This window comes from Schistocerca americana, chromosome 1, assembly GCF_021461395.2.
Source record: "Schistocerca americana isolate TAMUIC-IGC-003095 chromosome 1, iqSchAmer2.1, whole genome shotgun sequence".
NCBI lineage: Eukaryota > Metazoa > Arthropoda > Insecta > Orthoptera > Acrididae > Schistocerca > Schistocerca americana.
In genome coordinates, this window is record NC_060119.1 from 786,936,029 (window position 1) to 786,954,160 (window position 18,132).

The 18,132-nt window shown below is 38.5% G+C and overlaps 1 protein-coding gene across 3 annotated transcripts in view; it reads right to left on the bottom strand.

Moving 5' to 3' along the window:
- LOC124612406 (centromere protein I-like) overlaps window positions 1-18,132 on the bottom strand; it is a 367,802-nt gene that overhangs the window by 87,637 nt on the left and 262,033 nt on the right. For all 3 annotated transcript variants that reach the window (XM_047140617.1, XM_047140609.1, XM_047140600.1), the window contains exon 12: window positions 8,896-9,002. In XM_047140617.1, the coding sequence (XP_046996573.1) occupies window positions 8,896-9,002 (107 nt within the window). The remainder of the gene's footprint in view (window positions 1-8,895; window positions 9,003-18,132) is intronic.

Sequence of the window (18,132 nt, forward strand, 5' to 3'; positions counted from 1 at the left end):
ATGCAACAAATATAGTTTGCATGAACTGCAGTTATTGAGAGGAACCTAAGTCAGGGAAGGAGATGAATGATGGTATGACATCTGATAATTCGTGGTTTTGGGGCATTCTGATGCTGACAAATTATTATTATTAATATTGCTATTACTATTATTTAATAAAAGGGGAAGATATTAATGATTCTTTATGAAAAAGGATTATATTATGGGAGATATAAATATGAAGATCATGTGATCTAGTAGGAAGAATAAAAGGTAGTACAGGGAGTGAAAAAGGAATTAGGTGATGTGATCTCTCAGATGTTCTCATCATGATTGATCAGCGGTGTGGTTTTCTAGATGTGTACCGAATTGTTGTTTCTATTTTATGCACAATATCTCAACATCCGAGCCAGCTGTCTTCTTCAGATGTTGCAAGTTGTATTGTTACATGTAATAGCTGCCTGTACTCCAATCAGACTGGGAAATACTGTTGGTTTCGCACCACTCTTCATAATCAGGTTTGACTCCTGTCACCCACTGCTCCCTTTGATGCTCTTGTTTTTCAGCTGCTGCTCTGATATTACATGAAACACACACTCTTTCAGTGTTTGTCAGCTGTGGTGAACGTGATGAATGATGAGATCTTAATAACTAAGTATTAAACCACAAGCCTTGTTTAAATTGAAACCCCCATTAAGGTGTATCAGGTTTTCAACATCTTTATTTTGACAGACTCCTTAACTGCACTGCCTAATAAATGTAGTGTCTGCATGACACTGGTATCATCATATTTCGTTTCATGATTATATTTGAGGCAGTACTTGGTGACAACTGATTGCTTGGTCGCTGAAGCTGGGCATGTTGTTTATGTTCATTGCATCTCTCCTTGTCTCTTTCTTATACTCTGCCCCATGGAAGACATTCCACGATTGAATGGAATGACTGTACCACTAGCTTTCAGAGACCTTGATTGTTCTTAACATTAGCCTTTGTCAATGATAGCAAAATACACTGGAAGTCATGTTTCTATAGGAGTCTACCAAATTTCCTAGGTATTGGGCCAGCATAAGTGATCCTTAGCTGATCTATCTATCTCCACACCTTACATCACCAACATCTGCCACAATTAAACTTGGTGTTAAAGATTCTGGTACACACAGCTTAAACACTTTCAGACAAGGAGAGCATTGATGAAGTATTGCAACACATATAAAGAGTGTATCAAAGGGTGGTTACTCAGGTCATCGAATTGAGCAGATGTTGCACTCTCAATCAAGAGTGCTTGACAAAGCAGTAGGTTGGTTGGTTTGTTTGTTTAAAAAACTGCAAGATCATTGGTCCCTCGTTCCCGGTAAAATAATTACACAAGGGAAAGAAGAAAAGAAAGAAGACATACAGGAGACAGACAGGAGAAAGGAAGAACCAGAAGAACGACACAAGGACAACCAACACTACTGTGGACAAAACAGGAAAAGAAAACCACAGAGAGAAGCAAGAAACACGTAGAAGCGATAAAAACAAGAGAGCAGATGACCATGGCTGGCCGACCACAAGAATAAAAGGAAAAGCCAGCCACTCTGCGACACATTAAAACATCCAGCCTAAAAGCATTAGAGTGGAGAACACAAAGGGCCAAAGGAAATGCGCTAAAACTTATATAGAATGATAAAACCCACCGTCATGTATAAAACGTACAACTAAACAACTAAATTAGCCGATGAGGTGATGTCTGACAATGAGAGAGAGTGGTGGTGGTGGTGGTGGTGGGGGGGGGGGGGGGGGGGGGGAGAATTGCTTACCTACTTTATGGTGGCCCAATACTGGGAAAGATGAATATACTTCTTTGGAAACATGGTAGTGTATTTCACTCCCATCGACAAATGCAAAAAAATTTTATTGTAATGCTGAAGATGATCTAAATCTCTAAAAGCCAGGTATGTACCACATTCCACACAGATGTGGTATAGCTGACAGTACATTATAAACTGCAGTCTAAATAAATATATACTTCGTAAGGTAGCAATATGTTGACATAAAACCCACCTTGGTTTAATGGTACCATTCAGGAAGTGTTGTGGAAACAGAGACTACTACATTTGCACTACAACAGAGACTGGAGGGAAACTGATAGAGAAAATTTAATCATCCATAAGGATGGCTACATGTGAAGCCTGCAACAATTTATAGTCAGACCCTGGCAAAATATCTACCAGAAAATCCTGTGAGGTATATAAAGTCAATGAATGGCTCCAAACCTCCCATTCAGTCTCATGTGTGTCTGTATGGTACTGAAATTTAAGCCATGAGAAATATTAAATTCTGAATTTCAAAATATATTTACACATGAGGATACTAACATATCAACATCTGACTACCACAAAGACTCACAAATGAGAAATATTAATATTAGCACCAACAGTATAGGAAAACAAGTCATCAGGCCCTGATGAAATTCTAGTCATATTTTACATTGAATACAGTGCACAGTTAGATAATGTTTATCATGAATCTCTTGCAGACTGAGCATTTCTGCGTGACTGAAAAAGAGCACACGTCATTCCTATTTACAAAAGGAGTAGCGGATTGAACGTACAGAATTTTAGACTAATACTGCTAATGTCCGTCTGATGCAGGATCCCAGAGCATATTATAAACTCCAGCATTATGACATTTCAGGTGAAAACAAACTTCTCTCAAAGAATGAGCACTGACTCATGGAAGACAATTCATGTGAAACACATTTCGCTTTACTCATATGAGACATCTTGCAAACATTAGGTAGGAGCATATTGAATTTTCCTAGACTTCAAAAAGATGTTCAACACTGTACTACACCATTGACTGTTAATGAAGATATGATCCATGAAGAAGTTTATTACAAATATGTCACAATTAAGTACATATATTTTGGTGGCTAGTTTTAAACTGACTGGTTCATTCTCAAGCCTGACCTAACGAGGCTAAAATGAAACTGCCTGATATTAATGACAACCGCATAAAATTAGCAATACATGCATCCCAATGGTGACAGATAAATATCATAATATACATATGCTTACTATACAAGTCAAGTCAAGTCAAAAGTAAAGTCAAGTCACTCAGCTTCATTCTCACTTGTATAGTGAGCTTATTGTAACATTTATCTACAATCATTGTATGATGCATGTATTGCTAATTTTACATGGTTGTTATTAAGATAGGCACTTTCAGTGCAGCCTCAGTAGGCCAGGCTTGAGAATAAAACATGCAGTTTGAGACTAGTTTCTAAAATATATGTACTGCAACTGTGACAGATCTGTAATAAACTCTTCAGGGAATAAAATGTCCACAAGGTATGTTCATATGAAATATCCTTCCAAATATATGGTTAACCTGATGGATATTTAAAGTGTAATTGGATATGGTGTTCCCAATATATATTAACAATTTATCTCAGGTACATCAGCAGCACTGTGAGATTGTGCAGCAATGATTTTGCTATATACAGAAAAATATCAGTGTTGGACAACCGTAAGGAAATGCAGAAAGACTTGGACAAAAATTCCTCTTAGTATAATGAATGGCTACTGTCTTTAAACGTAAATAAATGCAACATAATGCCTATATCAAAGAGAAAGAACTTTATATTACCGGGTTACAAGATTAGTGGTTAACATCTTGAGCAAGCAGCATCGTAGAAGTATTTAGGGGAAATACCAAGATGCAATATGAAATGGGACAATGAAATCATTATTAGGGAACACAAATAAAAGATTTAAATTTATTGGAATATTTCTGGGAAAACACAATAAATCTGCAAAGTAACTTGCATAAAAGATGCTGGTGTGAACAGTTCTTATGTAATGTTCTAGTTTTTGGAGTCCTAATAAAGTAGGTGTTGCACCTACAGTCCTTCACAATTTTGTCAAGGCATACAAGCCAGTTACCCATAGCATCCTGCTTCTGGGGATGGAACATTGTTGGTGCAGCATAGTGTGATGGCCTAATCTACTGCAGTGGCAAACTGAAATACATCATGCTATGGCCAGATGCTGAGCACCTCAGTTAACTACGTGACCAAAAGTGACATCCTATGATAACAGAACCGGAATGAGCAACTATAGATGCTTGTTGCTCAGGCTCTAGCTGTATCTTGTCTTCAAAAGCTACCGACACTGCGACCTGCACGACGCCAGTGGACGGTCCCATGTGGGCCAATAAACTCTGTCTGCATCTAGCCACATAATACACTGACTGCTGGTCTGCGGGCCACTTCTAGACCTGTTTCCGGGGCTTGAGCCACAGCCATGAAGAGTGGGCCGCCTACTTGTGAACTCATTTGGCCTGTGGGCGTCTCTAAGGAATCGTGGATTCGGGTCTTGAATGCCATGCACCTGACCATCCATGGGACCAGCCAGCAGTCCTACACCTGTGTCTACAGCCTGCCAGGCCCCTAACGTCAGTCTTGCATTAGCAATGCTGCTTGTTGCTACTAATTTGTTGAGGCGGCACACTGTCACCTCGGCATCCACGCCCAAGCTGAGCATGTTGCTGTGTGCTTTGCTGAGGCAGCCACTGCTGTCTGGGGGGTCAGCATGTCCCTTTGATCACAGTTTGCTATAGTACATGTGGATATGTAACAGGAAACTTAAATGGGAATCCTTCAAAGAAAGACAGAGCAGTTCTTGTGAAATCCTCTCGGATAAACATTCATATTACAAATTAAAACACCTTTTCTAGTTGATATATGATATTTATTTACATTCCAGAAGCATTTTTGCCTTTAATATAAAAGGTACCATCAGTGGATTTCTTTTTCTCTCCATCACTAATACACCTTGTGAGAATGAAGCATCATTTTCATAATTCATTGGCATAAATATATTTCTTGTTTTGAGACTGCTTTATCAATAAATCTTGTTTAATTACTTCATCTGCGTCATCATTTCCTGTCACAGTTCAACCAACATGCACAAGAACCAAACAAATATCACTCTTACTTGTACAGCGAATGCAACTGTACTCATGCAGCAATACACTATGTGCAGAAAATTGTCACGCCAACAAACATGTTGGATAATAATAAAAAATAAAATTCATAAGAAAAATTGTGAGGGATTACGGTATGTACAGGGACATATGGATATTCATTTTCACCTTGCTCAATATGTGAATTGAGTAGGAGCGCCCTACACCATGCACTACACAATGGCTCGCAGAGTACATGTGTAGATTATAACAAACTAAGGCTTATGGTAGTCTCCTGAGTTAACTGAAGTTTGCAGTGCCATACCACCTTCATTTAAATAATGTTTACTCCGATTTTTGGTTGCAAAGTATGAGATTCATGTTGCTCAAATAGTTGTACTATACATTTATGCATTTACAAAATTTTACATCTTTTCAAATTCGTCCATTATGTTATAATATTTTTGCACATTTCTGTGAGGCAATGCTGTGTTACAAAAATTAGTTATCGTACAGATTTCACTTTGAAATGACCTAGGTTCAAAACCGAGTATGTATCTATGCAAAATGAAATTTGGTTTGTATTGTTTCTTGAAATCAATCACAACAAATGCTACATGGATAAAATATTTTTCCAAATTTAACTTACATAATACTCTGTTTAGTGACCAGTAAACAGAAAACTGTTATTATGTCCTAAAATGGACTTCACTTTTTCATAAGTACCTTTATATTTTGCAAGAGGCAACATATGTATTGTCTTACACAGGTAGTGTATTCCATAATTTCAAAAGTTATATTTAAATATTACCTGAAACAATCGATGTTACTATTTTTATTCCTATATATTTTCTAAACATAAAAATACAGTTTTGTTTAAATTGTTAAATAACATAAAAACTTAATGTAACTATTAATTTGAACAATGACTGTTCATAGAACATTCCAAAAGCTCATTTTATAATATACAGATCTGAATCCACACCAAAGTGATCACTTCAGTTTGACACTTTAATTCCTCTCTTCAGGGAAGAAACTTCTTGTGAACTCTTTGTCTGACTGTGAATATACTGTGCAATTAGTCTTTTTTTGTGACTATGAAAAAGGCATGTGCGAACAAGCTCTCTTTAGTGCTAACAGATGAATAATTTAATTTTTAACTATTGTGAAAACTCAGGCTGTAGAATAAATCTTGTGCAGTGATAATGAGAACATTTATTTCCACTTAATTATTTAAGTGCCCAGGACCTCAGATCTGTCCCTAGAGAGAATATGAGGAGCCTGAGTTTTGGGACTGCAACGAAGATGAGTACAATTTTTACTCACATTATGATTAATCTTCAAACTTTTCGCTGGTGTTGTCTCTTTCCATGTAAATTATGTACTTCCTAAAAAGGCTGTTAAAATGCTAGAACAGTACATTATTATGACACCAATTTGCAACAGTGAATTTTACATAGGAATGGAAAGGACAACATTATAACATTGAAGATGGATATGAATACAGAAGAATACTGTCCAATAAACAGTTACCAATGCATAGTTATAGTCTAGACTGTAGAACTGTTTACAAAATAAATGAAACAACGTAACCTTTTAATAGAGCACTACAAAAGTCATAATTTAGGTACCTATGTTATATTCTCTCAGACATCACACGTAACACAAATATACTGACTTGTATCTGCATCACAGAGAATGAGCAACAGTAGAAGTATTTTTGAGTCACATGTCCCCAAAAGAATGCATTAAGTTTGAGCTTTGAACAGAAAGAGTGACCAACAGTTCAGCGAAGAATGTGATGAGCATGTGCCAGTTACAAGATCATTGCACTGTTTACTCCAGCTGGTACACAGTATGCCAACAGATGCTCTGCACTGTTAGCAGTTTTCACAAATGTGGAGTATGCTGACATGCAACTCATCTGTGGGCTGCAAGAGGAAGAGCAGAAATAGTGAGACAACAGAATAAAGATAATGCCGCAATGTGTGTCATTGACACCACATCAGCAAAAACATTTTACTCAGTCCACCAACAATGGAGGGAGTATGATTTATATGTGGTCCCACAAGGATTTGGTGGACAGGAAGGATCCAGCGCGGATGAAGGACGATTTATAGGAAACTGTCATGTAGAACTGGAAAATAAATATTCCATTTCTCAGCACTGCATCATGAGTACCATAAAGATTCATTGTGAAATAGTGCACAGAAACTATTTCCATCCCTATCATACGCAGAATACTTCAGCTCTGCTGCTACGAGGCCACCAACAGAAGTTTGCATTCTGCAACTACATTGTAGGCCACCAGTTGCCAGACCAGCTTCTTCCTTCCTTTCAAGGACAGCCCTTTTCATCAACAAAATCTATTTCATGAGGGAAGCTGTATCAAATCCTCGTAACAAGCATGATTGGGCAAAAGAAAACCATTGCAATGTGTGTGGCAACAACAATATAATAACATTAACTAGGATTATTGCCTGTAATATCATATGGCCTCATGTGTACAGGTATATTATATTTACGTTTACTGGATGTTTATTTGCTAGAATTATTGGAAGAAGGTTAGCCTGATCCATTGGAGGAACATGGAGATCCTGCTCACTTCTATTCCACAGTGTTACAGCATACAGATGAATCTTTTTCTTCAAATGGGGACAAGTTAACTCTTCATACTCCACCAGCTCCCAGGTGCTGAGGACACGTTTAAATGCAGCCCTTGTGTTGCTATTGCTATTGCTAATGCTACTGACGCATTTACACAGCCCAGTCCACTAACTTCTCACTGCTGTTAATGAGCAACTTCCATATCTTAGTGAATAAAAAAGTTTTGAGTATTTTTCATAAACATATGTGCCTCTTTGTGTGCTATCATTTGTGGGCAGAAAAAGAAAAGAAAGAAAAACACAACACGTTTTGATATCTTGAACCGTTTGTCAAACATGATGGTTGTTGTGACCACAAAATTCGAGCATCTTATCTACATTTCATTCACTGCAATGTATGAGCTAAAATAAACCAAACATAATGTTTACACAATGTGTTTTTACCTCTGCAAACTCTCTTAAATTTCGTGGAATGTTTCAGTTGTTTTGATGCAGCGCAGTAAGTATGATGAATAATGAAAAGAAATTCAGACCTTTATCAAGTTATTAGATTGTAAGATGTGCAAAAATCACATTTTCTTGCCAAATAGTTTTCTTAAATTCAGATAAGTACTTCATAGCTGCCAGAACACCATCTCTGGGGACAGGCAGCAGCATTTAGCAGACAGTACAGCCACAACAAAGTCATGCTCATCATGGAATGCAGAGAGCACATCTGTAGCAGTGAAAGGGCTAACTAAGGTCCTGTAGCATGGCCCTCTAAATCATCAGATCTATCACATCACTTGATTTCGATTTATACGATCCTCTACAATTACAACACACAGATTAAGTTCCTTGTCAACTTCCTCTATTCCTATGAACTACAACACCCAGACTTTTTCAATTTTTGCTAACAATACTTTACTGGATGAATTTGTTTAATTCTACTAACCCATCAGCTTGGCACTTTAAGGAAACAAATTTTCTGTTTTCACTTAATATGGCCAGTACCAATGTAAAGTTTCAGAATTAGAGAGATTTTCATCTAACACAACATATAAAAACCTCACAATGCAACATATCAGCTTCACTGAAATATAAACTCTGCCATTCATTTCTACATGAAGTATACTAACTCAAATGGGAGATCAGTACATCATTCACTCACGTAAGTTTGGAGACGTGCTTAAAACAGATTACTGAGCAGTGAATCAGATTTTGATGTATTCTGACTAGCATGCTGGCATGAAATTCTGGTTGACCAGTGAAACACCTGTTCACTGAGACATACTGATTCCAATTAATGATGAAGAGAAGGAAAGAGAAGACAATGCTAAAAAAAAAAAACTTTTTAAAACAATAAGTCTGCAGATTTTCTTACCAAGTTTGAGAAAAGCTGTGCTAAAGTCCTGATGATTGCACACTTTACTTTCACTGATGATGACATAAACAAATTATAGAGGGGTGACAGATAATCCTGCTGCAATTCTGGGGAAAAAAAAAGAAAAAAGAAAGGAAACAATTCTCACGTGAACAAAAGTTCTCATTCAAAAGTCATATATAACACTTTCTTTGTGCTTAATTTATGCAAAATTCTAGTATTTATTCACTAATTATGGAAATTTTGGTAGGAAAAAATACAAACCAATGTTGCTTAATGAATATATATATATACACAAGGAAGTCATTTACATACAGTTTTATTTCATTCATTCTAAACATGCTCTCGTGCTGTGTCAAAGACGCCTAACCCCCTGCTCAATACAAATTATGAAACTCACAGTATAATACATCATCAAACACTCAAAACATCTGGATATGGAAACAGCATAGCAAACACTTGCAACTACATCTACATCTACAGTCTGCAAACCACCGTGAAGTACATGGCAGAGGGTACGTCCCATTGTAACAGTTATTACGGTTTCTTCCCGTTCCATTCACGTATGGAATGTGTATTGAATGCCCCTATGAGTACAGTAATTATTCTTTATTCTGATCTTATCTTCATGATCCCTATGTGAGTGATACGTAGGGGGTTTTGCTATATTCCTAAGAGTCATAATTTAAAGCTGGTTCTTGAAACTTTGTTAGTAGACTTTCTCAGGATAGTTTAAGCCTATCTTCAAGAATCTGCCAGTTCAGTTCCTTCGGTATCTGTTACACTCTCCCATGCATCAAACAAACCAGTCACCACTCATGCTGCCGTTCTCTGTATACATTCAGTATCCCCCGTTGGTCATATTTGGTTTGGGTTCCAGACACTAAAGCAATATTCTAGAACTGGGTGCACGAGTGATTTGTAAGCAATCTCCTTTGCAGACTGGTTGCACTTCCCCTGAATTCTACCAATAAACCAAAGTCTGCTACCTGCTTTTGCCACAACTGAGCCTGTGTGATCATTCCATCTCATAACCCAACTAAGTGTTACAGCCAGGTATTTGTATAAGCTGGCAGATTCCAACAGTCACCCATTGGATATTTTAGTCATAGGATACTACATTTTTCATTCTGTGAAGAGCACAATTTTACACCTCCGAAAATTTAAAGCATGTTGCCAATATTTACACCACTTTGAAATCTTATCAAGATCTGTCTTAATATTTATGCAGCTTTGTTCAGACAGTTCTTCATTACAGATAACTTCATCATCTGCAAACAGTCGATGGTTACTATTAATATAGTCTGCAAGGTCATTGGTATATAACATGAGCGCAAGAGTACCAACACACTTCCCTGGTGCACACTTGAAGTTCCTTCTAGATCTAACAATGACTCACCATCCAGATAACATGCTGTGTCCCCCTACCAAAAAGTCCTGAATCCATTTACAGATTTCACTTGATACATCATATGGTCATACTTTTGACAATAAGTGTACGTGTGCTACTGAGTCAAATGTTTTTTTACCAACAAACACTGCATTTATCCAACTGCCTTGATCCAAAGCTTTCAGTATGTCATGCAAGAAAAGTGAGAGTTGGATTTACCACGATCAATGTTTTCGGAATCCATGCTGGTTGGCACTGAGGAGGTCAGTCTGGTCAAGATACCTCATTATGTTTGGGCTCAGAATATGTTATAAGATTCTACAAAAAATTGATGTCAAGGATATTGGACAGTAGTTTTGTGGATAACTTCTACTACCCTTCTTGTAGACGGGTGTGACCTGTGATTTTGTGCTTTTTCTCAAGAACTGGGCATGGGTTTTTGTTCAAGGAATCTACAACAGGTTATAGGGGTGAACTCAGCTGCAAGTTCAGTATAGAATCTGACAGGGATTCTACTGGGCCCTCAAGCTTTGTTCAGTTTCGACGATTTCAGCTGTTTCTCAACACCACTGATACTAATACTTATTTCATCCATCTTTTCAGTGGTATGAGAATTAAGTAAACTAAATGCAAAACTGAGTGTCTTTTTACAAGTTGTTGCAAACTGATGCATAGTCTCAGATATAACAGATCTTGTCAACTACAATATGGACAATGCTATTTGAAAAGTGCCTTCTGAATATCCATAAGAATTAACTACAATTATAGGAAGTTGCACGAAATCTTCCCAAATAATTTTTCAAATCCTCCATCTGCTATATGAGACAGCTCCTAAAATGCCTGTACTCCGAATCTTGTAGGTGGAGCTAGTCATGGCCTGATGGGAGTCCAACTGACCAATGTTTATTCACAGTGCATATAGTACATAAAAGTATGAAAAGCGAATGAAGAACCCAATAATGACATTTACCTCCTTTTCCACACATCTTGCTGAATAAAGATTTTGCTGATTCACTAAGAGTCAAGTAGGAAAAATGCAAGGTGGTTAGCTGAATCCGAGTACACACCACCAGTATTTTTAAAACTTTGTTTTTCCTGGCATGTCCATCTTATGCATAACGATCCACTGACATGCAAGCCATATGTCAACATCCTCATTTCATCTTCTCCAATTTAAGGTGCAATAATTCAGACTTGCATAGCCTCATACAGATGAACTTGAACTGAAGTTATGTAGTGAAACTATAAATTCGACAAGCAGCCACGAAATGAAGATCTCAAAAATGCTCAATCCATAGAAATGACATATGCTGCTCACAGCAGTAGACCTCAGGACACAATATGTACCACATCATCTGTCTGTTCACCCTTACAATTGTTCCCTGATTTGCCTAAAGAGTACCTCACAGCTAATCTACTCTGCCCCAAACAGTTCATGCAGCACAAAATAATTGAATTTCCCTGCTTGTGATGTCCCTCACATTATTTGTGGTTGTCTACACATCTATAACAATAGCAGCAGAAACAGTGGTCCTTAATATTACAGGCATGCATATGCAACACACACAGCGCATACAGAGAGGAAGCTAAGATGTTAGCACTGGTTGATCAATATCACCACCACTGCTATTTTTAAATGATTGCGGAAATATTCATTTTTGTAGTAATTTATAAAGAGTTGGGATGCTCTCTGTTTTGGCACTGGTAGCACGCAGATGGAGAGCTACTAGTTCCAACATCAGGCATGCTGAAAGTGCCTGCCACATATAAATTGGTCACAAAGCTGATCGAGCTCATGGTGGTCACTTGAGATGCTGATCTGGTCATCTTAAGATGCTTTTAGATTTTTAAGACCAGACTGAATGTGGGTCAAATTTGAGGTTCTTCCACTTCATAAACTGAGAATCCTATGCACAGAATCTACTTCTGTATTTTGGCAGGTCCTCAGATATAATTATAATCATTTTCACAGTCCACATCTTTCTTTGCACAAACATACCAATTCGTCTGTTTAGGGGCGAGCCCCACACAATATCCATTTCATGAGACATGGAACTCTGTCTGAGTCTAGTCCCATAACAATCTTTTCTTGTGACTTAAGCTCACATCCAGACATGAAGATACCGTATTTACTCGAATCTAAGCCGCACTCGAATCTAAGCCGCACTCGAATCTAAGCCGCATCTGTGAAATGAGTCTCGAAATCAAGGAAAAAAAAATAAAAATTTCCCAAATCTAAGCCGCACCTGAAATTCGAGACTTGAAATTCCAAGGGAGAGAAGAGTTTTAGGCCGCACATCCAAATCGAAACAAAGTTGGTCCATTGTAATACAATTTAGGTCGAATGAATGACGATACAGCTACAGTAGTTTGGTTCGAGTTTTAAGCTTAGCAGTTAAGCTTTACCATGTAGCCATTGCTATGCGTCAGGTGCTCCGTCCGTATTTATACGGGTACCATTCCTTTATCACGTGCTTCGTCTGGTTTGAATTGATTGCTTATTTTTCTTTGATCTGGCAAGTGCCGTTCTATTTGTTATAGGTGTTCACGTCATTCTAAGCTGAAAATGCATTACTGTACTGTGTCATGCATTGTTTGTCGCATTCTGATAATGAGTGTTCACGACCTGCCGCCGCTCGCGGCATGGCTTGCTTTTGTGCGCGCAACCGCCGCTTTTTTTTTAAAAAAAAAAAAAAAAAAAAAAAAAAAAAAAAAAAAAAAAAAAAAAAAAAGAGGAGGAATCATCTCATTAGCGGAACAATAGCAAGAGACTGCTTGCTATTTGCTGTTACTTACACTGGTGCTTTCTTTGATAATGCTCAACAAGAACCAAATAATTGACTGCGTATGATAGAAGATGTTCTGAACGAGAGTTTAGCGAAAATTTTTCTCCGGTTGAAAATCTTTGCAGACGCCTCCGTAGTACATTACATTCTGTACAGAAATTAGTCATCTTAGGTTTAAAAATCTTGTCAATTGCCGTGCTTCATTTCTGACTGTATCTCTATTAGGCATACGAACAATACGAATATAAACATGACATGATATGTATATTATTCCGCGTTTGCTGTTGTCTCACTCTAGTTTCGTAGTTTATTAGGCAGACAGGATTTAAATGAGATAGCAGCAAACACGAAAGAATACATGGCAAAATGTTTATATTCGTATTATTCTTATGGTGAAGAGAATACTGCATATGATTCACAATTCATAAAAGTTCTTATTAGCAATGATCTCTTGTCCCAGGTAGGAAAAAATTCAGACAAACAATCTTGCCAGTCGGATTTTCGTAGTACGCTGAAATGCTGCTACATTCGAAGATGAACAATACGGAATTTGTATTTACTTCGTTGGATATTGTATGCGAATGCAGTGGTCGAAACTCGGGGCGGTGAAAAAAAAAAGCTCGTCTTCCACTTTTTTTTTTAATTTACTGACGCAGGGGTTTTGTCGCCAGTATTTATCTTTGTGCCTGCAAAGCATACCTGTGTAGCGCTACATAATTCGACGGAAGAAGTTAGTTGTGGCGGCAAAAAAAGTGCGGCTTAGATTCGAGTAAATACGGTAATAAGAGTCACCATCTGAAGATGAAGCCACATGCCATCAATACCTGGAAACAAGACACAACCAGCAGATGTCACTAGCACATTGACCCTTGCAAGCAGTAACTAGAACAGTTTCTGTGTGATGTGTTTCAATCCACACAATATCTCCATGACATTACAGTTGCACATTCCATTCACATCCAGTATTATTATAGATTAAAGATCTGGAACCCTTATCCTTGGTGGATTGTAAGGCCGATATGTGTTGCACAGACTAATCTACATCCACATACATACTCCGCAAGTTACCACATAGTGCACAGCGGAAGGTACCTTGTACTGCTACTACTCATTCCCTTTCCTTTCCCAGTTGCAAAAAGAATTAGAGAAAATGAGCCTATATGCTTCGGTACAAGCTCTAATTTCTCTTATCTTCATGATTCTTGAGTGAAATGTATGTTGACGGCACCAGAATTGTTCTGCAGTCAGCTTCAAATGTCTGCTCTCTAAATTTTCTCAGTAGCATTCCTCAAAAAGAAAGTTGCCTTCCCTACAGGCATTCCATCTGAATTCACGATGCATCCCTGTAATGCCCATATGTTGATCAAAGCAACCAATAACAAATCTACCAGCCCACTTTTAAATTGTTTTTATGTCTTCCTTTAATCCAGCCTGGTGAGGATCGAAAACACTTGAGCAGTATATTCAAGAATCAGTTGCACTACAGTACTATACAAAGTCTCTTTTAGATATGAATCATACACTCCCAAAATTCTCCTAACACACTGAAGGTAACCACTCGTCTGCTTGTCTTTAGGCACTCATCCCATTTCATACTGCTTTGATTAGATATTTAATCAATACGACTACAAACAGCTAATGCTATATTCATATGTTACAGGATTATTTTTCCTACTTGTCTGCATTAACTTACATTTTGCTACACTTAAGGCAAGCTGCTACTCAACACACCAACTGAAAATTTTGTCTCAGTCATCTTTTACCATCCTACAGTCACTCATCAATAACACATTACCGTGCAGCACAGTGTCAATCAGCAAACGAATGTTGATTGCTGCTCACCCTGTTCCTCCTATCATTTATGTATACAGAGAATAAGAGTGATCCTATCACACTTCCCCGGGGCACTCCTGACAATAGTTTTGTCTCTGAAGAATACACGCCATGGAGGACTATGTACTGGGGTTTATTACTTAAGAAGTCTTTGAGCCACTCACATACATTGGAAACTATTCTGTTCGGTCATACCTTTGTTAAAAGTCTGCAGTAGGGCAGTGAGTCAAATGCTTTCTCGGAATCTACAAATACAGAATCTGCCTGTTGCCCTTTATCAATGGTTTGCAGTACATCATGTGAGAAAAGGGCAAGCTGAGCTTTGCATGCGCAATGCTTTCTAAACCATGCTGATTTGTGGACAGGAGCTTTTCTGTCTCAAGGAAATTTATTGTATTAAAACTGAGAATATGTCCAAGAATTCTGCAGCAACCATTGTTAAGAATATGGGTCTGTAATTTTGTGGGTCCATTCTTTTACCTTTCTTATATACAGGAGTCACCTGCACTTTCATCCAGCCACTTGAGACAGTGCTGTGTAAGAGATTCACGATAAATGCAAGCTAAGTGAGAGGTCAATGCAGTAGACTACTTTCTGTAACACCGAACTGGGATTCCATCCAGACCTGGTGACTTATTTGTTTTCAACTCTTTCAATTGCTTCTCTAAACCAGCGATGCCTATAACTACATTCTCCATAGGGAATGTCTGTGCCACAGTGAAATGACGCTATGTTTGTACGATCCTCCTGTGAGAATGATTCCTTAAATGCAAAATTTATAGCTTCAGCTTTCCTTCTGCTGTATTCTATTGCCACATCAGACTGGTCAATGAGTAAGTGGCTAGAAGCCTTCGACCCACTTAGCAACTTTGAGTGGGACCAGAACTGTTTTGGATATTCGGCAAGATCTTTTGCTAAAGTATGATGCTGATAATAGTTGTATGCTTAGCACATCAGTCTTTTTGCAGATGCATGAATTTCTACTAACTTTCACCTGTTGTCATCTTTTCATTATTTTCTGGACCAAGTCCGAAGAGCAAAAAGAAACACACAGGGAAATGTGACTGACTGACCACTTACAAAAATTGGGTAGGCCCGTCAAACCGTTAACAGATTAAGAACATTGTCCTAAAATTTTAGGAAATAAGTTGAACAAATCACAGAACCTTAAAGCTGTCATCACATTTGTTCGAATAGTACTTAAAATAGAGGGCAGATGTGTCAGCAAATCTGCCTCTGCCCTCTGGTCAGAAAATTAATCCACTCCACTACCCCATCACACATGCTGAATTGCAGGAAGTTTCTATGTCTCAGACATGTATTGTAGCCAATGCTTTCTAGCTTCAAGTTAGCCTAGTGTCTTCGTGTAGCCAACAAACAAAACTTGCCTGCTGTTCACCATCTCTACAGTCGTCTCTAGTGGCAATGGATCAAAATACAGCTAGCATTAAATTTCACTTTGTAATGTTGTATAACTTTCTAGCCTACAACCACAGTAAACAATTACAGGCACATGTGGTAGATAGGTTGATCCAGAAAGGTAGCAAGAAACCAGAATCACAGGGAGAGGTGACATTAACACCATTATGTCATTGTACTATGGCAGAATCTCACAGAAAGTGTTCAAACAACTTACATGATAGATGATTTCTGTGACAACTGCCAATCTGTCAACAGGGGGCACATGCTTTAATTTTCAAAGCACAAATGCAATGGGAGAGCATTGTGTGAGGATAGGGCATATGCAGAAAGACAGTTCATATCATAAACACTAGTACCATCACGCAACCAAAGATGACCAATTTCGAAGTTATCAATAGTGAATATTAATAACCAATGGATATGCAAGTAGCACCCACTTTGACCCCCTGTTATTTGACAATGAAGAAAGCAGGATTCCCAGCAGAATTTAAGCAAAACCCTCGAGCCGTGCTCTCCTTTCTCTGGCCCATCGCCAGAGGGGGTCACAGCGCTTAGTGTGCGATCACTGCCGGCTTTCGGAGAGAGAGGATGTACTAGCATATGCGCAGTTTGTGGTAGGTGGCCCGTGTGGACGGCCGCGTTTCACGAGCGGGATTGTATCATACGGTGAGCAGTTTTGAGGTGGGAAGCCACGGCTTGTCGCGGTTTGAGCTGTGACTCATCCAGGAGGGCGGTGAGGCGATGTGCCTGGAGGCGCGATGTTCTGCCATTTGTATTATCGAGTTCCCAGCTTCTTGGGGGTATGATTCCTCTTTCCTTATGCATTGTACCCCCCCCCCCCCCCCCCCATCCCCCTTAAAGAGTACATGGTGGTTTAAACTGTGGCTGTTGGTCTGTGAAACTGTGGCCATTGGTATTTGAAGCTGCCTCACACAGACTAGACTCTTGGTTGCTATTATGTGCCGGTTGTTTGTTATTTATTTTGTTGCCCACAAGGTTGCACTGGCGAGATTGCCTCCTGGTAGAGTGCTGCTCACTGTTTAACAGTTTGAATCTGACTGTGGTCACATGTGTGTGTTCACCATTAAATTGTAAATTGTCAATTTGATCTGCAAGTTTGCATCTTGCAGATTCATGTCATGACTTTCTTGCAGTGTTTCCCAAATTTTCCTATTGTCGTTAACATGCACCATTGAATGACAATTTGTTTAAATTCAAGGAACACGAGGAGCCTTTCAACAGAGTGACGTTGAGTGTTCAATGAGGGAACAGTTGAAGTTACTGTTATAACCAAATACATTGTTGCTCTGTGATTATTAAATACTGTTGGCAAGATTACTACCTCGTTGTCAGCAAGATAACATAGTTCTATATATATTTTTTGCTGTTTATACTACCTTATTTTTAATGTATGTATATGCTCGGTCGCAGCAGGTCTGGCGACTAAGTATTACTGTTGTCAGTAATACCTGCTACTTGTTGCTTCAATGATTACCTTGTTGTAGTCCTTTATCTATGTCTGTTAATATTGAAAAGGTAAAATAATTCTGGGCATTTAATAGTCTTACCCATATAGTCACACACACACTTAAGGTTTGGGAAGACAAGAAACGTCTGTATTTATGATCACTGCAGGGCCAACATTGGTTTCCGATATTCCGCGCCCAACAGTGATCCTGTACCCTGTACCTTGGGTGCATATTTGGATTGAGAGAGTTGCCTATTCTGAGGCACGCCACTTGCTATTATCTCTGTCAGAGCCTGTATTGCTCAATCCCCCAGAACTTGGCCTAGCCCTCCCACTCC